Here is a 24,042-nt window from a genome sequence, read left to right as displayed (position 1 = left end):
ATTAATCAATCATTGAATTTGATGTATTGGACCAAGTCATTAGCCAAAGGATTACGTAATGGTTGGACAGTTAAATTAATACCATACTGCAAATCATCAAGGGTTAATATACAGAGACTTGTTCGATTAGCTATAGATTCCAGACTGTACTCATCCTTTTTCTCTATTGTTATTATCTTTGTTATCCACAGAAGAAAAAGTTTTAGTCATATAACTCTAGAGCCATTCTCTTATTGTTTCTTCGATTTTATTATTGGAATAATTGCATATTTCCACCTCGCAAACTTATGAATAAGCTGATTCTGGCTTATAAGCCGATAAGCCAGCAATAAAAACTTGGTCAAAGAGGCCCTTATTCTTTCTTCGATTAGCTTCATCTCTTCTTCACTCTTTCTTCCAAACCTTAAACCATTACATACGCATCATCTATATATACAGCTTGGCTGTATTGTTCACACTCTCGTCAACACCGGATTCTCTCAACCCGCCTGATTAAATGCTATGAATTGTGATCATCAAAATTTGGGATTTACAAATTATTGATTTGAACTGCATGACCAAGCTAGTCACCAGTCCAAAGGATTAGATAGGAGGAGTCTGTGTGGAGCAGCTATGTTGCTTAAGAAAAAAAAAAATTAAAATTGAAGGCATTGATCCAAAGGATTAGATAAGAAGCTGATTAGATAATTATAGTTGACTTAAAAATTCCAGGTGATCTAAATATGATTAAGCATGTGTAGAACCATTTCCCAAGCACTATTTAGTATGAAAGCAGCAATAAGTATTGGAGCAATACCAGTGGTGAGATACTGAGACTGAGCTTCATGACGACCATAGGCAATACCGATGACTTTGCTAGGAGTGATAATAGTATAAATCTCTAAAAATTTGAGGACAAGGAGTATAACATTAATGTAGTATAAACATGTGGGAAAAGAGTAGCTAAGTGGCAGTCTCCTGAGGCTTAATAAAAAAAAACCTGGTATAGATAAGATGTCAAGTTTCATTTCATTTTGTGCAGTAGTATATGAAGTAACTCCTTCCCTCCACTTTTCCCTTTCATGTGTTATTCTATTTGGAGTTCTATAATATCAACAAGAACTGAAAAACTGTATATACATATATTAATATAGAGAGAAGATGAATACTACTCATCCAAGCAGATTCTTAATTACGTTACTTTTTTGCACGGAGCAGTGCCTAGTTACACATCCAACAAAGTGAAGACGCATGTACTTCATATATGATGTATGTAACAGTTTGGCTATTGCCGTTCATATAATATGGAAGTGTATTTAAGAAAGAACCATGTTTTAAGACCTGCAAAGCGTCTAAGTAAACTTAACAGAGATTGGGCTTCTTACTACATGTTTAGCAGACATCCACTGTAGAGATCCTTGAACAAATGGAGTCTGTGAAACATCACCTGAACGGCTAAACTTCACTCTATATGTTAGCTGTTGGTTCACCTCAGAAAACTCAAGTCTGGATGGAGTTACGCTTACTATAACACCAGGTGGGAAAACAATTTTTAAAGTGTAGGACGAATCAGCACTGCCAACGTTTGTCACAACTCTTGAGTACTCGACTGCAGAGGAGCCTAATGCAATAGAGAAAGAAGGGTAGTTTAACTCAGCTTCCTGGATACCAGTTTCATTAGCGCAGCTAATGATCCTGTTTACAATGATTCCAACTTGATCATCAGTGTAGCCTAATCCGCACAAGTATGGAATGTAATCAGAAGGCTGATTGTCGTAGACAAGTCCAGGATCACTGGCTTTAGAAGGGTTCACATGGCCTGCACCAACAGCAAAGATGTCAGCAGGAGAGCCTGTCTGATCAATGAAAGGCGCGTTTTTTAGGTTGAGCTGATCAGCTGTTGTCATGATGGCGGACTTAATGGCAGCTGGTGACCAAGTTGGATGTGCACTTTTTATCAAAGCAGCAATGCCACTAAGGTGAGGACATGACATTGATGTGCCAGAAAGTATATCAAACGTTGCTTTTGTATTTGTTGTGTTATCAACAGAGAAAGGCCATGCTGCAAGAATGCTGACACCAGGGCCTATGATGTCAGGTTTTAGGATTCCAGGGCTTGCATTACTAGGCCCTCTGGATGAAAACGAGGCAACTGCAGGGGCCGAATCTCCTCCAATCACAGTTCCTTTGAATAAGATTGTGGCCACAGGTGATGATGTTGAACTAATATAGTTCTTGATTGACACTCCAGCAGAAAAGCTCACATGTGTTGCTGGAAGAACATGAGAATCAGCTATTGTAGTGTCTCCATTTGCCTCTTCATTCATTAGTATCATTGCAGCACCACCAGCATCTTTCACGGTCTGTCCTTTGGTGATTCTTGCTATATCACCGCCACGTTCACAAAAAACTACTTTTCCTTTAACGTCCATGTTGTCCAGTGAACCTTCAGCACACCATGTAGCATTTTGATCACCGCTGGAGCCAGGAAAAACAAGTGGCAGCAAAGTTTGGGGGAAATCTCTAGGCTGAAAGACCGACTCACCATCTAATTCATCCTTGTTCCCAAGAAGGGCAGTTGCTTTTAAGCTTCTATCAACCGTGCTAGCTCCAACAGTGAGAATCCATGGAGCCTCATTCGACAAAGTAGAATTCACTGGACCAGAATTTCCTGCTGAGCAACTCACAAAAACACCATTCTGAATTGCACCATATGCTCCCACAGCAACACTATCAGCATAAAAAGAGGTATTTGGCTCTAGTCCTAATGATAGCGAAAGAATATCAACACCATCCTCAACAGCCGCATCCATTGCAGCCAATACATCACTTTCAGCACAGTCCTCTGGAGAACAAACTTTGTATATAGCTAAATGAGCAAGAGGTGCCATGCCAGCAGCAGTACCATTAGCCATGCCAAAAGCATTGGCACCCTTCACAAAGTTGCCAGCTGCAGTACTAGCCGTGTGACTTCCATGGCCCTCCACATCGACAGGCGGGCCAGATTGTCCTGCAACAAAATTTCTGGCACCAATCAACTTGTTATTGCATGTCGTGCCATTAAATTCACAAACTCCTTTCCACTTAGCCGGGGGAGGTGGCACCCCTTCGTCACTAAACGAAGGATGGTCACCATCTGCGATCCCAGTGTCCAGAACGCCAATAATCACCCCTTTACCATAATTTGAGCCTTCCCAGAATCCCAAGTTCTGGTGCAATCCCAAAAAATTGGGACTATGAGTTGTGTGTAAAGAAAAAACATTCTGTTGCCTAATGGATAAGACTCCTTGCATCTTCTCTATTGCCTTAGCCTCCATGGGTGATAATCTTGCAGCAAAGCCTCTGACAACTTTACGATAAGTGTGGACCATCCGTGGCTGCAGGTCCAAACTCGATGTTCTTAGTGGCAAAAATGACCGGTAGTACTTGTCGAAGTTTTTGGAATCAGACAGAACCATGGTATCAGGCACATTTACATGGACAATGTAAGTCCTTGAACTAAGGTTTGGCTGGGAAATGGCTGGACACAATAGGCTTGAAAGGCAAAGTAAAGTGAAAAACAAAACCATAGCCATCTTCATTTAGTCCTGCACTTCTATTCTGGTAAATTACAGTAACAATGTAGTATTTATAGTACTACCAGGTTGGTTGAGTCTGGTATCATTGTTATTAATTTTATTGGCAGGAAGTATTTGTATTCCTCAACATGATTGGATCATAGTGATTTTAAGTTTAGCTTTGAGGACGGCTGTGTCGCCTCAAAAACATAGTTTATTGATATGAAAAGTCCATAGAATCGCTTATGCGGCTAATTTTGTATCTATTTTTCTAATTCTTTCTTCTTGACTCAATTTTGTAATTGCTGGTTCTTGTTTTCTTTCAACCGACTAACACCGACTTCGCCATAAAGATATACTTATATGTAATTTATGGTGATGCAGACTACATGTTCGGCAGTGCAAAGACGATTTTCAACATCAATTATCTGTTCTTTTATGTGATAATCAAACGATCTTGTAGTATTCGTATGGAATGGTGATGCAGACTACATGTACGGCAGTGCAGTTTATTACTGCAATGAAGTTTTACTGTCGTACTTCATTCCTCCCTATGCAACATGAAAGATGAAATATGGGTAAATATAACAGTTGCGTTTTCGATTGCTTAGGGTTAAACCCGCCATTTGAGCTATCCATGCCGAGAACTTGTTTTGTTGCTTTAGTGTAATCGGGTACACTTTCATAACTAAGTGGTGTCTTAAAATGGATGAACTTAATTATATGTTCCTTTTACATCTTGCATTATTATTCCAGCAGCCAAAATATTGCTGAAGAAACAAAAATTGTACTAAAACTAGAAGTTATTGCAGAATATATGTAAAATCCTGTAATTTTATTTATTTATTTAAATATTTCTATTTAATTAGTATTGTTATTATGAGTTAGATTTTAGATTTAAATTGTTTGTATTTATATAATTAGATATTAGCATTAATTGGAAGCTTCTAAAATTTATTTTTGTGTTAGTTGTTTGAATAATAAAATAGAAAGAATTCTTTATGGAAAGAAGCGTAGAAATATTATCGAAAATCGAAATCTTCTTGAGAAGTCTTATATTTGGAAATTGGTTTATGAGGTGGAGAAAATTGTGATCCAAGTTTGGAACTTCCTATTTACGATTAACTTTTATGTGCTATATAAGAATCTCTTTAGAATCCGAATAAGTCGTACAGCAATTTACGTGGACGGGTATGTTTTCTTTCTCTTCGATCTTTGCGCGTATATGTTGACTTGAGTTTTTGATTTATTGCTCCTTGTCATGTGTATTTGATGTAGATAGATCTTGTTTGCTTAATTGTTGATGCTGAAATTCGTATATAGTATTTTCTGTGAATCAGTTGGGTTGTAAAAATCGTAGTAAATTGAAAATTGATCGGATTTTGTTGATTCTGGACATTCTGAAAAGCTCTCTTCGATACCTACAACTTTTGTCTCAGAACGTATTTCGAAAGTAGCAGTGTATCTATGCTTAAAATCACATTCTTTGTTACCCTTCAGTTCTTAGTCGCGAAACTTTTTTCCCATGTTCAAAAATTCGCTATAAATTGATCGTACGTCGAAAACTTACTCATGATACCAATCTAGAAAGCTTGAGATATAATATTTCATTATCAGTAATACCCATTTGTTGTTTAAATTTATTTAGTTGTCTAAACTGACTTACAAAGATTCAGGACTGTTTATACTTTTCTGCTGAGTTGTTCCGTGTTTAAAAATTCATATCTCCCTCGTTATTTGCCATAAAATTGTGATTTTTACCAATTCTGAAACCTCTGAGAATGATCTTTAAGTGTTTAGTTATAGTCTAATTGATATCAGTTTGTTTGCTTCGTGAAAATCTGCTTTGAATGTAAACTGCTCCTGAGTAAAATTCTGCTCTGTTACATGAACTTCTAAAAATCATAACTAATTTGTTATCTGGTTTGTTATGAATCTGGTCATTCTGAAATCCTTGTTGAATTTACTTTAATTCTCCAGTTGACTATTTTCTCATATTCAGAATCTATCTTTGGTTAATATTGAGATTTGCAACAGCATGCATGTTATTTATCTTATTCGATAAATGGAATTGTGTTAATTGTTATTAGTTGTTAAAGTTTATATCTTGTTAAGACTTGTTATGTGCCTTGCTCTTGATTGTTTAAGGAGTACTATATGTTAATTATGTTTTGTTTATTAATTAAATGTATAGGTTTTGTTCGTGTTATTAATTTCGGATTTTAAGTGTCGACTTTGAGGTAAGTACTTTTTGACTTACTTTTATTTTCGAAAAGATATTTTGATTTTGTGAATTTTAGATTTTTGTTATAAGATATAAGAATTTTGTTTCGAATTTATAAGATATAAGATATGAGAATCTTTGAAGACCCAGTCTCTACGTTTCGAACCCGTTGTAGTCTACGCTATAGTTCCGGAACTAGCCTTAGATACCCTTAGTAGGCGCACAAGTGTGCAACTTCAGATACCTATTAAGGGCGCGTGATTATTGAACTTTAGATCCCAGTCACTGGGTAAGTGTGGCAAAATAATAAGAATAAGATCCCGGTCACTGGGAAAGTGTGGCCGTAGAGCAAGACTGTGGTATTTATAAGATTTTTATTTCGATCCTGTTTTAAATTCTGTTTGCTTTTACAATATAAACTGTGGGTTGGATTTGCTTTTACAAGTGTTTTAAAAATTATTATTGTTTTGAGGAACAATGTTTTATAAAAACACCCACTGATTTCGAGATTAATTGTTGGTCAAATTGTTACTTGCTGGGCTGTGTAGCTCATCCGTTTTTCTATATTTCAGGTTCTTTTATGTGGAAAGATTTTGAGAATAAGAATGAGGCTTGTGGATTTTTGTGCTTCGTGATTGTTTGGATTAGTGAATAAAGACTTAGTGTTTATTAAGAGTAATTTGACGAATTTATTAGTATTGGTTTTGGATTTATGGAGCTGCGTCTCTAAGTTTATGACTTTTGATTATTGGGTTTGACCGCTGCTTTGACTTATATATTATTTGAGTATTTTGATTTAAGTAATTATATTATTTATGTTGTGAAATTAGTTTTTAATATTCCGAAAAGTCGGGATGTTACAATATACCTTTCACCTCCTCTGGCATTGAGTTATTTATGTATCATTTTAAACTAATGCTTACATATATTCCGTCACAAATGATTAAATCATAATCCTGAGAAAACGGGTCTCCCTGGAAAAGATCTAGAAGAGGATTTACAGATAAGATGATGCATCAGGAGTTCAGGACTTAACTCATAACAAACTTGCATGGGAAAGAAGGTTTTATCAACTCTAACAACTGTTCATAAACATATTATAAAACAACACCTTTACATTTTGTAAACTCATGGTAAGTCTAATTTCTAACTTTTTTACATTTTGTAAACTCGTGGTATGGTAAGTCTAATTTCTAAATCAAGTGGGTAGACTAGATTCAAGTGGGTAGACTAGATTATTAATGGAAGTGATAGAATGAATTTTACCTCCACTAAGAACAATTATCTGTCAACGTGCTTTAAATTTTATTGCTGAAAATTTTACTGGTATATTACTCCATCCGTCCCCCTCAATTGTTTAGGGGGACATAGAGACTAAGACAATGTATAAAAATGAGTAAAGTTAGATGAAAAGTGAGTAAAGTGGTGAGCAGGGCCGTCTGGGAGAATTTTGGGACCCTGTGCTATAATATGAATTAGGCCTCAAATAATAATAAAAAATATGTATATTATAAAAATAAATAAATAATAAAAATATTATTTTTTTATAAAATTAAAACATGACACTTAAAATAAGATAAATAATGTTATTAAATAATAGTAATTTTAATATTTTAAACAAAATTAATATGAATTTATATGAGATATATCTATATGTCATTGAAAAGAATGAAATTTATAGTACATATGAAAAAATATCATATGTAAAAAACATTATGAAAACATTTAATAAAAGAGAAATTATTATATAAAAAGTAAAGATACAACATAAAAGATTTAAAATGCAAATAGACATAATAAACTAATCTATTAGATTATGTAATTATTTATCTATAAATAAACAGAATTAAAATAAATATATAATTTTTAATTTTCAATTTCATTTTTGAAATTTAATTTTATTAAATAAAACATTGATTTCTAAATTTTGAGGCCCCTATAGTTTTGAGGCCCTGTGCCGTCGCCCACCTTGCACGCCTCAAAAACCGCCCCTGGTGGTGAGACCTATCAATATTTAATAATAGATTTGAGATAGTGGAGGAAAGTAGTGGGTGTAATAGTAGTTTTTATTGTTAAATATGAGATAGTAGGGGAAGATAGTGGGTGTAATGATGAGAAAAACTTACTATTTATAGTAACGTAAAAAAATGAGAGGGACATACCAAAATAGTAACTGTAAATAAATGAGAGGGACAGAGGGAGTATATGTACCTTTTCTTTTCTTTTCTAATAGCATATATAGTAACATTATATAAACAACCACTTGTATTAATGAAATAAGACTTCATTCTGGTTATTAAAATTATTAATAAAAATTATATTTAAATTTTATACTTAATTAAATTGTAGTTGAAAATAACTAATGACGAGTATAAGACCTTTCAAATATATGAAAGATGTTACTCCCTCCGTCCCTCCCATTTCTTATCGAATGGGTTGGGCACGGAGGTTAAGAAATATGAATAAAATAGTGGAAAAGAGAAAGAAAAGTGGGTGAAGTGGTGGGACACATTGATTTTTAATGTATAAAAAGAAAATAGTGGAGTAAAAGTAGTGTGAAAAGGAAAGAAAAGTCGAGAAATGGTGAAACTCATTGACTATTTTTGGTAAGTTTTGAAATATAAAGAATTGGATGAGACACCCAAAAAAGAAACTGTAAAGAAATGGAAGGGACGGAGGGAGTAATTTTTTGCTAACTCAAATACATCAGCTGGGCATAAAATAATGTTCAGCTTTTTCTATACGAAGAAAAAATTATTAAACTAATGAAAATATTTATGAATTACAACTAAAATACGTATTGAGGAATTAGCGTGTTTAAAATAAATTTAGATAAACATATAGATAATTAATATAAAAGATAATTAATTAATTAGAATATATCCTTACGTGTTTTGTCGTATAAGAGAGAGGATATTCAATAAATAAAACAAAGGGTTTGGACTTGTTGCCTATCCGTGCGTAAATATTGGTCCAAATATTATGAAGAGTCCAAACTGTAAAATGCTTTCTCGAATAATAAACAGGGCCAGAGTCATCCAGAGAACAACGTTAATGATAAAAAGTGTTTCCAAGAAAAAAAAAAAAAAAAAAAAAACGTTAATGATAAAAAGATTTCTTTTCAAAATTACACCCGGGCTTTAGCTCACCTGAGTCCAGCTGCAGGTCCAGCCCACGCAGTTACGTAGCGGCCCAAAAGGTTTTCTGTACCTCTCGAAATGAATGAAGTTTGGTAACGGCTGTGTGCACAGCTTATGATACCAATTTGTATGGATGTGTAGTATACCGGAAGTTGTGAGGCTATGCAGATAGATATACGAAATAGTTGACGATGAGTAGAAACCGAATCGAAAATTAAAGTCGCATCAAAAACTGCAAAAATCGTATGAAATCGTACCAAACAAAAATCGAACCAAAACAAAACCGCATCGATATTTTGGTTTTGATTTGTGTTTTTAAGAATTTTAAAATCGAATAGAAACCAAACCGAACAGCAACTATATTTATATTTATTTATTTATTTATTTTATATGTTTAAATATAATATATAAATTATATCTATTATAATTTACCATGTGTATTCTTCCGACATCTTTCTGTTGTAAGGTGTTCAAATTTCTCCGAGCAGGTTCATTAATTTAAAAATATGAGAGTTCTCCCGGAGACTATACATGTTTGATGTTTGGTCTAGCTCTTTGCTCTGATTACTACTTATGGTCCGGTTGAAACAACGTTTACTGCATTATGTTCTCCATTTTGTCGAGAGTTGAAGAGATAATTTTGTGACATTTATTTTATTTATTATATCAATGATCAATCAATCTTTTACTCATTATATCAATCAATAGTTCCGTATTTTCCTGATGATTGATGTAATGGAGACATTACTATTTTTGGCGTATTTATTGTAAATTTTTTTAAAGACATCGGCATCCAAAAACCACCGCTCATTTTATTAACCAAACTGCACCATGATATTTGGTTCGGTTTCGCTTTTCAATTTTAGAAATTGTATTTTATGATTCCGGTTGCGGTTGTAGGTGCAAACTGCACCATGCACATCCTTAGTAGCTCCATGCATCGAATTATGTGCTCTGTTCTAAAAATTGATGATTAATCATCAATAAAATCTATGTTCCTTAACTCGCTGAACTGATTAAATATCGGATTATTTTATTAATCATTTGATTAGTCTCCGATCAATACAATTAATCTCCGATTAATCTTTATTTCGTGACTTCACCGATTAAGTCCGATTTCCACTTTTTACGACACTGATGATGTGTAATTTTAAGAAGTTGCAAAAATTCTTACACATGCATAGAAGATAACATATAATATGTACACAACTTACGTCCACTTAAATTAGTAAATGATACTCCGTCGGTCTCTTAATATTTTTTCTATTTGTCATTATCATGTTTGCCAACACACATTTTTTATCGTTAATATCTTTAATTTCGTATTAATATTGAAATAAAAATTTCACCATATTAAAATACTCGTGCATTCGAATCCAACATTACACGGTCCACATCTGAGTAATGTCGCACTGTTCTGTAGTTCAAATCTTTCGTATTAATTTGACAGACTAAACTTGGAGAGGGACGAGGGAGCATACAAATATTTAAGATGATGGGGGTGGAACGAGAGAATAATGAAATTAAAATTACATTAATATAAAATTCTTATCATAAACAACAATAGTAAAGCAAATTCTTACAGTAAACTAAAATATAATAGTTTGAAAAGCATATATAAACAAGATGATCAGAGTTGTATGTGTTTTTACTCAAACTTTGTCTTGACCTGAAAGGACTTGTATACTCCCCATCCCCTCAATTGTTTATATTTCTGACATGTGTTCTAACGCTCTCATTAAATATAGTTTGACAAATTATTCGAATTTTGATTTTTTTGAATAAAAATTTATTATCTAAAATTTTATGCGAAAAAGAAATTTTTCAAAACAAATTATGAAACTATGTTTTGTATGCGCTTTAAAATACGTGTCAAACAATGAATTTTTTTTTAGAGGAATGAGAGGTAAAAAGGTAGTATATTAATATCAAAACATTCACGTTGGAAACTTAATCATTGAAATAATATAAGTGTATTTACTAATATTAATAAAATTATGCATCATACATATTATATTCTTTAAACTTTAATTCAAGAAAAGTAAAAATATCAACTTTGTCTATCGAGTCCAGGCCCATAAAGAAAATCAAACTCCATTTTATTATAAAATGGACTATGTTTTAGATGTTATCATATTTTGAATTAATTTTTCACATAATTTTGTTTTATCTCATCAAGAAACAATGAAACCAGCCGTGAACTTTCTGGTGTGGCAGTGTGGGCCTATGATAATTTGGGTCGGCGCCGCGTCACACAGGCCTAGAAAGCTTTTACTTTACATTACCCCTTGATGAATCATGACCCAATCCACGTAGCTTCGAGAAATCTATCCATCTAATTAGAATGAGTCGAGACGAAGCAAAGGACATTCAACGTGGAGCAGCCCCCACCGTACGCACGACTAGTTGACTTGAAGATTTGGGCAAATAACCAACTTTTTCTTGGTTCCTTCTTTGCCTTCACCACCCGTCTCATTTAACTAACTAGCTTTGCAGGCCAAACCACGACCATACCTTGTTCTTTTTCTTCGGAGAGGACGACTATATTTGCATGAAATATAGGACTTGTATTATTTATCTGAGATTATTGCACTTTGTAATCTCAAACTTTGGCTGATTAGCAAATCATATCCCAAACTTTAAAACGTGATAGTTTGTAATCCTAAGTTTCATTTAGCTTTCGGTTTGTAACCTGGCCCACACATCCGTTAAAAACAACCGTTAACTTTAACTGTTTGAGAGGTAACAGTGTATATATTAGTTTCCAACAGCTACTTTACCTCCTGTGACTTCTCAAAATTTATGTATTAATATTTTAAAATTATTTCTGAACACACACAATAATATATATTAAATTACAAATAATTTTTTAAAATATGTATTTATTTTAAAATTTTAAAATAAGTTACATCATTTATGTATAAATAAATAAAATTTCAGATTCTAAATCTAAATACGTATTTTAAAGATTATTTTAAATTGTTTTACATCGTTGTGAGTGTTCATAAATAATTTTTAAATATGATACATAAATTTTGAGGGGTCACGTGAAGTAAAGTGGCTGTTAGAAACTAATATACACGCTGTTATCTCTCAAACAGTTAAAGTTAACGGCTGTTTTTAACGGATGTGTGGGCTAGGGTTACAAACCGAAAACTAAATGAAACTTAGGGTTACAAACTGTCACGTTTCAAAGTGTGGGGTTTGATTTGCTAATCTGCCAAAGTGTGGGGTTACAAAGTGCAGTAACCTCTATTTATTTTAGGAAAATGTTATATCCAGAACAAATTTTTATATTTAGAGCTAAAAAAATGGAAAAATGAAAAGACAAAATTATCTCTCACATTGTTTTTTCTTTTGCTGTTGTGTATGCACGGGGTCAGTTTTATCTTTTCATGCTTGTTTATTCTGAATATAAAAACTTTGCTCTTGATATAGTATTTCCCTTATTTTGTTTTCCTCCCTTATATATTGGAGAAATATATAAGTTCTAAATTTATTTAATTCTACAAACTAAATGCATAAATATTTTAAAGTAACAGTTAGATATGAATTTTTTGAAAATAAATCATCTCTTTATTTTCATGTTTTACTTGCATAAAAATAAGAATGAGAATATTCATACTATTATTTGTTTGAAAAAAAGAATATAACCCTACATTGTCAAATCATTTTGAGTATGCGATTGTTGCGTGCGCGATGAATGATGTTTTTAATAGTCTTGAGAGGACGATTAATGATATTTTTAGCAGACTTGAGAGCTTTTTGAGACACTTTTGATTAGACAATATAATCGAGAGATGGATGGAATATGATTGTCTGAAATTGGTCTCTTCTCTAGAATGAAAATATAAACTCAGCTCTTAAGTCTCTTAAATACTACATAGAAAATATAAAAGGCTTCCCTAACCTTTATATAACACACGTTTGACTTGTTTATTTGTTTTATCTATATGTTGTGTATCTTCTACGCGTGCAAGTGTGTTGGGTGCGTTCTAACATTCCTACACGATCACGAAGTCGTCGTGGATTTTAGATTTTTTAAAAATATTCACAAATTTTTGACCTTTTTATGTGTCTGATTTGGGCACGAATAAAGCAAAAATTTGGATCGAATAAAATTAAACTAGTTTTACTAATTTATGATTCCACTGGCATTAAGCTCAGATAATTAATTCAGTTAATATATGAATAATATCATGATTTGATTTGACAGATGTTGATTTGAATAAATTATGCATTAATTTATTATTATTTAACGTATTTAATTAATTACGAGAAGTGGCACACACGATTTGTCAAGTTTATAGAGTTTCTGGATTTCATATTATAGAATACAACTGTCAAAAAACACATCTCAATTCTCTTATTTAGTACTACACTGTTGGGGTGTTGTCCATATTAGGACTATTTATTTGAAGTATATTTATTTATTTTTCTCATTTTGATTGAGAATTACTTAAATATTCGCTTGTTGTCTGATGTTATATATTATGAACAATTCAGTATCAACGTGATATAAAATATTAGGAGTTTTTATTAAGTATGATGTGGCGCCCTCCAAACCCGGGTCAGAAGTTTGGGGTCCACATCTTAACATAAACCTGTAATTAATGATATAATATATACAGTGACCCTTAACTGTCCATTGATCGCAACAGGTTAAAGTATAAAACAAGCCACAACACAACTTTAATTATTACAAACCCAAATCCCAAAATATAAACTTAAATCTTACAAGCTTACACGTCATTTGTGTCTCGTTATTTAAACTAATACATATATCAAAAGTCAAGTGCTGCCGATAGCTCTCTCCATCTCTCAGCCTGGAATCCTGGCCTTACCACTAGCCTGAGGATCATCGTTACCAACCTTCTCTGCTTTCACTGGAAAGAACATAGAGTATCGCAAGAGTGAGCTGACAAGCTCAGCAAGTATAATAATATCCATTTAAACATTTATCAAAAGATGATGGAAATCAATATTTAATAGAATCAATCTCAATGTCAAAGTTTCTTTTTAGAGTTTCAATTAGAATTGGATATTAAATTTTATTTTTAAAAACCAAAGGTTAGGCTGCTGATCAGTCAGACACTAACCCCGAGCAGGCCCCGCCATGCTCGTTTACTGGATCCAAGGCACACATTGGCCTAAAGTGACCACTCATCTGGTCTGACCATTCATTTGGTCCATTTAAGAAAAACTATCCAATTCCATTATGAATCAGAATAAGCAACAATAAAATTCAATAAACCGAATCATTAATAATATGATTAAAGTTTGAAGCAGAAACAGAATACAATGCAGAAGCATCTTCAAAATATTCCAAAATAAGAATCAGGAATAATTCCACGAGTCAAGGAATCAGATATAGCATATCTGAATTTCAAGTGTAACAATAATCATGGTTTGTATGAATGAAGGTTTCTGGTTTTATTAAAGGATTCACATGTCAAAGGGTGTTTTCAAATCCACAGGAGTTAGGTTATTGAAAAGGAATAAACAATTGTGGGGTGTATAGTATTCCAAGTATGATTGACTTCCAGTCAATTGGTTTGGATATCGAAGGTGTGTCAAAACATTGAAATGTGGTGTGTATGGTATTTATTTAAAAATCTCAGGGTTTGAAGGTTTACAATTGGATAAAGTTTCAAAATAGGTATCAAAGGATCAAGTTAATGGCTCAAGAATCAATGAATGAATAGTCCAAGTGGTAGTTCAAGAATCTGGTTGATTGGTTCAAGAATCAATAAATCAAACAGTTCATGATATGGCTCAATAAGTGTCATGAGTGAATTAGAAAGCTCACAAAGCAATTACATCAAGGATCATATATATAATTGAAGGAAAGTATCAAGGAAACTTGCCTTATACTGACGATTTCAAATTTCAATAGCTCCTGCTCGATATACTATTCTATATCCACTTGCTTTCCCCTTTATTACGCCTCGCTTCTCTGCTAATCATCACAACTAATTATCAATATGTGATCTCATACTATTCTCATCATCCTTTATTCGAAACGAGTTTCTATCTACCCTTCGTTTCACCCAAATCCGATTTACGGATCAAAAGATATGTCAAAAATAATTTATATCAATCACGTAAACACATAACATATCCATCAGATAGCACATAGCACATATCACATAAAATATTTAATAAAATATATTTTTCAAAAGAGGTTTGAAGTCAAACGGACTTTCCTGGTATTTATTATGAATTTTTAAACATTTTTCAGAATTAAAACGGGTCAAAGAATCATTTTATAAATAAATAATCCATTTTTGGATACTCGAAATCAAGTCCGAAATCATTTGAAATCAATTAACGAGCTTCAATCATATTTTAAAATAATATTTTAAAATTCCGAAAAATAGTTTCGAGCTTTAAAATATTATTTTAAAATATGATTGAAGCTCGTTAATTGATTTCAAATGATTTCGGACTTGATTTCGAGTATCCAAAAATGGATTATTTATTTATAAAATGATTCTTTGACCCGTTTTAATTCTGAAAAATGTTTAAAAATTCATAATAAATACCAGGAAAGTCCGTTTGACTTCAAACCTCTTTTGAAAAATATATTTTATTAAATATTTTATGTGATATGTGCTATGTGCTATCTGATGGATATATTATGTGTTTACGTGATTGATATAAATTATTTTTGACATATCTTTTGATCCGTAAATCGGATTTGGGTGAAACGAAGGGTAGATAGAAACTCGTTTCGAATAAAGGATGATGAGAATAGTATGAGATCACATATTGATAATTAGTTGTGATGATTAGCAGAGAAGCGAGGCGTAATAAAGGGGAAAGCAAGTGGATATAGAATAGTATATCGAGCAGGAGCTATTGAAATTTGAAATCGTCAGTATAAGGCAAGTTTCCTTGATACTTTCCTTCAATTATATATATGATCCTTGATGTAATTGCTTTGTGAGCTTTCTAATTCACTCATGACACTTATTGAGCCATATCATGAACTGTTTGATTTATTGATTCTTGAACCAATCAACCAGATTCTTGACTACCACTTGGACTATTCATTCATTGATTCTTGAGCCATTAACTTGATCCTTTGATACCTATTTTGAAACTTTATCCAATTGTAAACCTTCAAACCCTGAGATTTTTAAATAAATACCATACACACCACATTTCAATGTTTTGACACACCTTCGATATCCAAACCAATTGACTGGAAGTCAATCATACTTGGAATACTATACACCCCACAATTGTTTATTCCTTTTCAATAACCTAACTCCTGTGGATTTGAAAACACCCTTTGACATGTGAATCCTTTAATAAAACCAGAAACCTTCATTCATACAAACCATGATTATTGTTACACTTGAAATTCAGATATGCTATATCTGATTCCTTGACTCGTGGAATTATTCCTGATTCTTATTTTGGAATATTTTGAAGATGCTTCTGCATTGTATTCTGTTTCTGCTTCAAACTTTAATCATATTATTAATGATTCGGTTTATTGAATTTTATTGTTGCTTATTCTGATTCATAATGGAATTGGATAGTTTTTCTTAAATGGACCAAATGAATGGTCAGACCAGATGAGTGGTCACTTTAGGCCAATTTGTGCCTTGGATCCAGTAAACGAGCATGGCGGGGCCTGCTCGGGGTTAGTGTCTGACTGATCAGCAGCCTAACCTTTGGTTTTTAAAAATAAAATTTAATATCCAATTCTAATTGAAACTCTAAAAAGAAACTTTGACATTGAGATTGATTCTATTAAATATTGATTTCCATCATCTTTTGATAAATGTTTAAATGGATATTATTATACTTGCTGAGCTTGTCAGCTCACTCTTGCGATACTCTATGTTCTTTCCAGTGAAAGCAGAGAAGGTTGGTAACGATGATCCTCAGGCTAGTGGTAAGGCCAGGATTCCAGGCTGAGAGATGGAGAGAGCTATCGGCAGCACTTGACTTTTGATATATGTATTAGTTTAAATAACGAGACACAAATGACGTGTAAGCTTGTAAGATTTAAGTTTATATTTTGGGATTTGGGTTTGTAATAATTAAAGTTGTGTTGTGGCTTGTTTTATACTTTAACCTGTTGCGATCCATGGACAGTTAAGGGTCACTGTATATATTATATCATTAATTACAGGTTTATGTTAAGATGTGGACCCCAAACTTCTGACCCGGGTTTGGAGGGCGCCACAGGTTGGTATCAGAGCCACAGGTTTTAAGTCAATGAAACAAGCCTAGATTGTTAGGTTGGGTAGAAGTTTAGGATTAGAAATGAGTGATAGGTAGATAGAACGTTGAGAGGTTGAGGATTATTCGTAATAGATTTAGGGTTGATGTTAGTAGTGGAGGCAGATGCTCATACGTGTTTGTGTATGTTGATTCTCAGACTATCAGGTATGTCAGGCCCCAGTACCCCGGTTCATTCTGATCATTCAGAGTCGACAGTTGAGGGACTTCCACCCCGTCCTGGAGTTGTACCAGTATCTTCACCCAGAGCTCTTACACCCCCACATGTAGCTGGACCTTCACGTCCACCTGGATACCCTCATAGTGGACAGTTAAGGGTCACTGTATATATTATATCATTAATTACAGGTTTATGTTAAGATGTGGACCCCAAACTTCTGACCCGGGTTTGGAGGGCGCCACATATGAGTTATTATTAATCCGAAATTCCTCTATGTATTATAATTAAGTATCATTTAATTATTTTATAACTGAATTTCATGATTAATATTAGTAAATTCGAATATCATTAAGTATGAGTATCACTATACCTATGATCAATGAGATGTGATCATTTGTTACAAACATACTAGTCTTTATGCATTATTATTTTTCTTTAATAATAATACTCGACTAGGGACCTTTAGGAATATCAATTCTATTCTCATAGTTTGATTTCTAAGTCATGTACTTAAAGATATATAATGCATATAATATTTCAAAAATATTTATTAATCTAACATTTATATCACGGTATATAAACATATAATAATTTATAAGAAACAATTAATAGAACAATGTTGTTAATAATCATATGTCTTTTAAGTTTTAACAAAAAAACATAATCTAGTGTTGTCTCTAGGAAACACACATTTACAATCTCCCACTTGTACTGGAGCCAATCACCCATGTATCATATACTCATGGAAATAGCGTGACCTTTGTTCTTCTGCTGCGACAAAGCCTAAGTCAGTGGGTCTATAACGTGATGACCAATATGCACTTTACATATATGTATATCTCCTTTCTCATTAATCTCTCAAAGAAGGTGATATCCCTCAAGTATATGCTTTGCACGGGAATGGGACCTTGGTTCTTTAGCATGCACAATGGCTCTATTTTATCGTAATAAAGATCAACTAGATCTGTGATCGATGGAACCATACCAAGTTTCGTTATGAATTTCTAAATCCAAACAGTCTCTTAGGCTGCTTCACTAGCATCAATATATTCAGTTTCCATTGTAGAATTAGCTACTGTTTCTTACTTGGAACTCTTCCAACTAACAACACCTCCACTTAAGCAAAACACAAAACTTGCCTGAGATACTGAATTATCTCTGATGTCTGAAAACCCGCATCAGTGTAACCCTTTACGACCTGGTTTTCATCTCATGCATACACCCGGAATGAGTCTTTAATCCTTTAAGATATTTAAGAATATTCTTGACCGCTGTCTAGTGACCTGTCTGGAGAAGACTGGTATTTGCTCTTCATGTTTAAAGAATACGAGACACCAAGACGAGTAAATATCATTGCATACATAATAGAACCTATTGTTAAAGCAGAACTGAACTATATACTCATTCGGCCCATATAATCTATAATTTTGGGCAGTCTTCCTTTGAGATCACTATCCCATGAGACACTTGGACGTATCTTATTTTTGTATCTTGCATCCCAAAATGATGCAATATTTTATTAATGTATATATTCTGACTTAGGTTGATCAATCTTCTTGATCTATTCTACAGATTCTAAAATCCTAGTATATAGGTCCAATTGCCTAAGTCTTCATCGAGAAACTATTTATCAACCAGGATTTAACAGCCTGTAGAAAGGTATGTCATTCGCCACTAATAATATGTCATCCACATGTTGTACTAGAAATGTCACGTGACTCCCAGTAACATTCTTGTAAACATAGGGCTCATCAGCATTTTGAAGAAAGCCAAACTCTTTGACTGTTTCATTAAAACGAATATTTTACCTCCTTGAGGCTTGCTTTAATCCGTATGTAGATCTACGCAACTTACAGACCATCTGAGTAAATCTCGGATCGACAAAATCTTCAGGTTGTGTCATACACACATCCTCTTCTAGGCTTCCATTCAAGAAAATGATTTTGACATTCATCTGCTAGATTTTATAGTCACAGTAAATAGCTATTGCTAGCAAAATATTGATGCATTTAATCATAGCAATTAGTGAGAGAGTTTCATCATAGTCAGAATCATGAATTTGCTTAAAACCTTTTGCAATTAGTCGAGTATTACATGTCTGAACATTTCCATCCATGTCAATTTTCTTTTTGAATACCTTTGCATCCTATAGATTCATCTCTCTCGGGTAAATTAACCAATGTCCATACTAGATTTTCATATATGGAATCCATATCAGATTTCATGACCTCCAGCGATCTCTTGATATCTGGAGTGTTCATGATATCTTTGTAGGTTAGAGACTTATCATTATCTATAAGTATCATATCACCTGCTTAAGTCAAGAGAAGACCGTCATATCTTTCTGCTTCATGCCAAATTCTACTAGATCCACGAATAACCTATGTATCCGAAACAAGATTATTCTCAATATTTTGATGTACATCCTGCTCACCTTCCAATTTTAGTTCAATTTTATTTTGTAAATCTCGATCTTCATCGAGATCTATAGTCCTCCCATTACTTTTCTTAGAAAGTAGCTCTAACTTTCAAGAAATACAACGGTTCGAGCAACAAACACTTTATTCTCAGTAAGATTATAGTAATGATACTCTTTGTTTTCATCATGATATCCCACAAAATAACATTTATCTGATTTCGGTTCTAGCTTATTAGAGACCAAGCGTTTCACAAACACATCACATCCCAGTACTTTCATGAGAGACGTTTTATAACGTTTTACACTCCATATCTCATATGTTGTCTTGGGAATCATTTTAGTTGGAACTCGATTTTGTGTACATGTAGCCATCTCTAGAGCATAGTATCAATAACTTACTGGAAGATCCGTCACACTCATCGTCGATCGCACTATCTCCAACAAGATATGATTTCTCTACTTACAAACTCCATTCCATTGAGGTGTTTCAGGTGGATAAAAAGGTATGAAGTGTTAAGTTAATCAATTAGAAATCAAATGACTCCCCTTTTGATGCAAAAGATTATGAAATATTGTTTATGTTGGTGTAAGTGCTCTAGAGACATTATAGTTTGAATAAATATTATGTATTATTATGAGATTTATGTTGGAGTAATTATGAGAATAATATTATTGGATTTTAGATTATAAATTTGTCTATTTATATGAATATGTTGAAGTCTCAAATTATGGTGAGAAGTTTTTGGAAAACCTTAACTGCCAGAGTCAAGAAATAAAGAGGGAAAAAAAAATCAGTTTCGGTGCTGGTACACATTTATTGTAAAAAAAAATTTGTGTGGATATTATTTAATTTTTGATTTTTTATAAGTTTTATTTATAATATATTTTAATTTTTTTTACTAAAATTTGTGCATCACACATGCTCTCATATAAAATCTGATAATTTCAAATATTAATATGGTAGTAAACGAGACGTTTATAATATCTATCATCAAACAATTCAGATGAATTTTAAATGAAATTGTACTTTCCAAGTTTATACTGTAGTATAATAAACACCAATCATTATAATATAAATAAATCAATCTGCTAAATAATTAGATTAATTAAATATAATAATGAATCTAGAATAAAGAAAAGTTATTTCAGGATGACGAACTATGAATTAATGAAATCGGTATTTATCCTCTAATGGTCGGCTAATAAAAAAGAATCTTCTCCATTAATAAATCATCGATAATAAAAATAGAAAGTTGGAAATAAGATAAGGCGTGTGAATAATGTACGCATAGTCTATACACATCCACCATATATGTATGCATAATATTTAGTGTGTGTATATATAGCTAGACCCAAAATCAAAATACTAGAGAGAGTAAACAAACAAGGCGTGTCTTGAGAGACAGAGGAGCAGAGTGTGATATTCTAGAGAGAGAAACAGTGATTTTCATCCTAGAGAGAGAGAACAAGTTCATTTACATACAAATATTCATATGGCCTGGCCTTCTTATTTGGATGAATATGAAAAGCTTGTCATCAGAATGACCACACCCAGGTTTTCTTTTCTTTTTTTTTATATTTTTTGAATTTCTTGGGTTTTTTTTTTAATTTTTGAATTTTTGAATATTTTGGTTTTGTTCATCTTGGTTTTGATGATTCTGCAACACCCTTTTGATCTCTTGAAGTTTTACATGGACTGTATGATTTTACAGCAATTTACTGCAGTAAAAATTATCGTGTTGGCATGTTGGTTTATAGTTAAACAGTGATTAGTACTACTAATCTGTTACACTAATCTTGGGTAATTAGTTATTAATTTTTTGTGATCTTGAATGTTTTACTTGGACTAATTCAAGTCTCACCGACTTTGAATTTTTTACTATGCAATTGAATGTTTTTTTTGATGTTTCCAGAAAGTTTGACTTGTTTGTGTTTTAATTTTGGTACAGGGTCATTGTTGATAATGCTGGTTGTTCCAACGCTACACGCGTTATGGTGAGCTACTAATTTCTTTGAAAGCTTGTTTGACTAGACTTTTGTGTTTCGTTTGAATTTCTTGGTGGACTAATGTTGAGTTTGGTGTGTACAGATTGACAGTGCTAGAAAACATGGGATTCTTCTAGAGGCAGTTCAGGTTTTAACGGATTTCAACTTGTCGATTAAAAAGGCGTATGTTTCGTCTGATGGAAGATGGTTCATGGATGGTAATTTCCGTGGCACGCTAACTTATCGTCCTTTTAGTGCATGTTGTTAGGGTGGCAGTTTTGGATTATGGGCGAGTTTTTAAAAATGATAGAATGAGTTTATAGGGAATTTTTTAACGAACAACTTATTTTGGATCATAGCCGGGTTAGTTGAGTCGTAGAATCATTATCAATGTGAATCGAGTGAGGTCCTAGGTCGTGTTTGATATTGCCACTCTTAATGATGTATTTATTTTGGAGCTGAAAATAAGGCCGTTTTATTTGTTTTTGGTGATGCTACAGTTTTTCATGTTACTGATCTGGATGGTAAAAAGTTAACTGATGAAGGTGTCATTAGCCACATTGAAAAGGTTAATATTAACTCTGAACTTCAACTTGTTTTCTATTTAAATTTTATTTAACTTATATTTATGTTGACTTGAGTTATCTGTTTGTTTGTTATAGTCTCTTGGTACAGTTCATCAATTGCAGACACCATCAAAGTGTGTTGATGGTTTGACAGCATTGGAATTGACAGGAAATGATAGAGTTGGTTTACTTTCAGAGGTTTTTGCCGTATTGTCTGATTTGCAAGTTAACGTGGTTGAGTCTAAGGTGTGGACACATAATGGCCGAATTGCATCTCTCATCTATGTTAAGGATTGTGAGTCAGGGTACCCAATTGAGGATAAGCAAAAAATTGACAGAATTGTGACACGGTTGAGGAATGTTCTTGAAGGGGATAATGATATTAGAAGTGCTAAAACTGTGGTTTCTTTAGCGGTTACTCATACAGAGAGAAGGCTTCACCAAATGATGTTTGCTGACCGTGATTATGAAAGAAGGCCAATAATCAGGACTAATGGTGATTCCCCTATTGTATCTGTTCAAAATTGTTCAGAGCGTGGCTACTCTGGTATAAATATTCATTGCAAGGATAGAGCCAAGCTTCTATTTGATGTTGTGTGCACTTTGACTGACATGGAGTATGTTGTCTTCCATGCAACTGTCAAGACAGCATTCGACCGAGCAAATATGGTATATACTTCAGCTTATTCAAGTCTTTTTGCAAATACTTATGTAGCATAATCTCCTTTTTTCATCCTCTGTGTTTTATATATTTTATTTACTTAGCAGCAGAAGAGAATAAATAATGACTTCTGACAACTGATGCATTAAATTGTGTCTAAATATGTTCTCAGGAGTTCTTCATTAGACATATAGATGGTAACCCTATTAGTTCAGAAGCGGAAAAGCAACGTGTAATTCTCTGTTTACGAGCTGCAATTGAGAGAAGGGCATCTGAGGTAATGTTCTGTGAGTTATACTAAAACTATGCGGTCTACCTTTTTGGAATAAATTTTATCATTCAAGTGTCATTTCTAAATTATAGGACATTTTAGTGTCTGATGGGGTCTTAACTGATTAGCTTAGTTGATTCATACAGGGACTGCAATTGGAGCTATTGGCAGATGACAAGGCAGGACTACTAGCAGATGTGATGCGAACCTTTCGTGAAAATAGTCTTAATGTGACTAGGGCTGAGATAGCCACTACATTGGACACTGCTCAGAATGTATTCTATGTGACCGATGCTGTTGGCAATCCAGTGGATGCAAAAACCATTGAAGCCGTTAGACGCGAAATTGGATTCGACAAGTTGAGAGTGAAGGAACTTCCACTGACATATAATGAGAAGGGAGAAAGGGATGATGAAGCCGCAGCAGGTGTTGGTGGGGCAGTTTTGGAATCACTTGGAAGTTTAGTGAAAAGGAATCTATACAATTTGGGATTGATAGGATCTTATTCTTGAATGGAGGACAAGACAGGGTGTAAAGAATGCACATACTTAGCTTCAAGGTTGGACCATGGGCATGGGTACATCTGTACATATTACAGGTAGCTATTTTATTTTGTTGGGTTTGGCCAGTAGTTTAATAGGTAGGGATATACATGGTACAAAGATAGACTTAGATTATATTGGTTGGATGTGAAGAAATTAAAATGGTGGATGGAAAGTAGGGAGAATGGTATCGAGATACCGTAGGTATTGGCAAATATTTAATTGCAGCTTGTATATATTCAATTAGCCAATTTTAGCATTCCTTCTCTTCTTGATCC

The 24,042-nt window shown here is 33.3% G+C and overlaps 2 protein-coding genes across 2 annotated transcripts; one reads left to right on the top strand and one right to left on the bottom strand.

Moving 5' to 3' along the window:
• Positions 1-1,274: 1,274 nt before the first annotated feature.
• On the bottom strand, positions 1,275-3,559 carry LOC108207388 (subtilisin-like protease). Its single transcript, XM_017377839.2, has one exon. It carries the CDS (start codon positions 3,552-3,554, stop codon positions 1,332-1,334), a length of 2,223 nt encoding a protein of 740 aa, XP_017233328.1. The 5' UTR covers positions 3,555-3,559; the 3' UTR covers positions 1,275-1,331.
• Positions 3,560-21,033: 17,474 nt separating this feature from the next.
• On the top strand, positions 21,034-24,042 carry LOC108206399 (ACT domain-containing protein ACR8). The gene is made up of 7 exons (XM_017376681.2): positions 21,034-21,293; positions 21,688-21,733; positions 21,828-21,942; positions 22,225-22,292; positions 22,387-22,959; positions 23,124-23,228; positions 23,369-24,042. Exons 1-7 carry the CDS (start codon positions 21,232-21,234, stop codon positions 23,732-23,734), a joined length of 1,335 nt encoding a protein of 444 aa, XP_017232170.1. The 5' UTR covers positions 21,034-21,231; the 3' UTR covers positions 23,735-24,042.

This window comes from Daucus carota, chromosome 2 (assembly GCF_001625215.2).
Source record: "Daucus carota subsp. sativus chromosome 2, DH1 v3.0, whole genome shotgun sequence".
In the NCBI taxonomy this organism is placed as follows: Eukaryota; Viridiplantae; Streptophyta; class Magnoliopsida; order Apiales; family Apiaceae; genus Daucus; species Daucus carota.
This window is presented reverse-complemented; position numbering and strand designations above follow the sequence as displayed.

Excerpts from the sequence above, each read along its gene's own strand:
- LOC108207388 (XM_017377839.2), bottom strand. The coding sequence starts at position 3,554 with ATGGCTATGGTTTTGTTTTTCACTTTACTTTGCCTTTCAAGCCTATTG.
- LOC108206399 (XM_017376681.2), top strand. The coding sequence starts at position 21,232 with ATGGCCTGGCCTTCTTATTTGGATGAATATGAAAAGCTTGTCATCAGA. Across the intron at positions 22,293-22,386 it reads TCATTAGCCACATTGAAAAG|TCTCTTGGTACAGTTCATCA; the intron begins GTTAATATTAAC and ends TGTTTGTTATAG. Across the intron at positions 22,960-23,123 it reads CATTCGACCGAGCAAATATG|GAGTTCTTCATTAGACATAT; the intron begins GTATATACTTCA and ends ATATGTTCTCAG.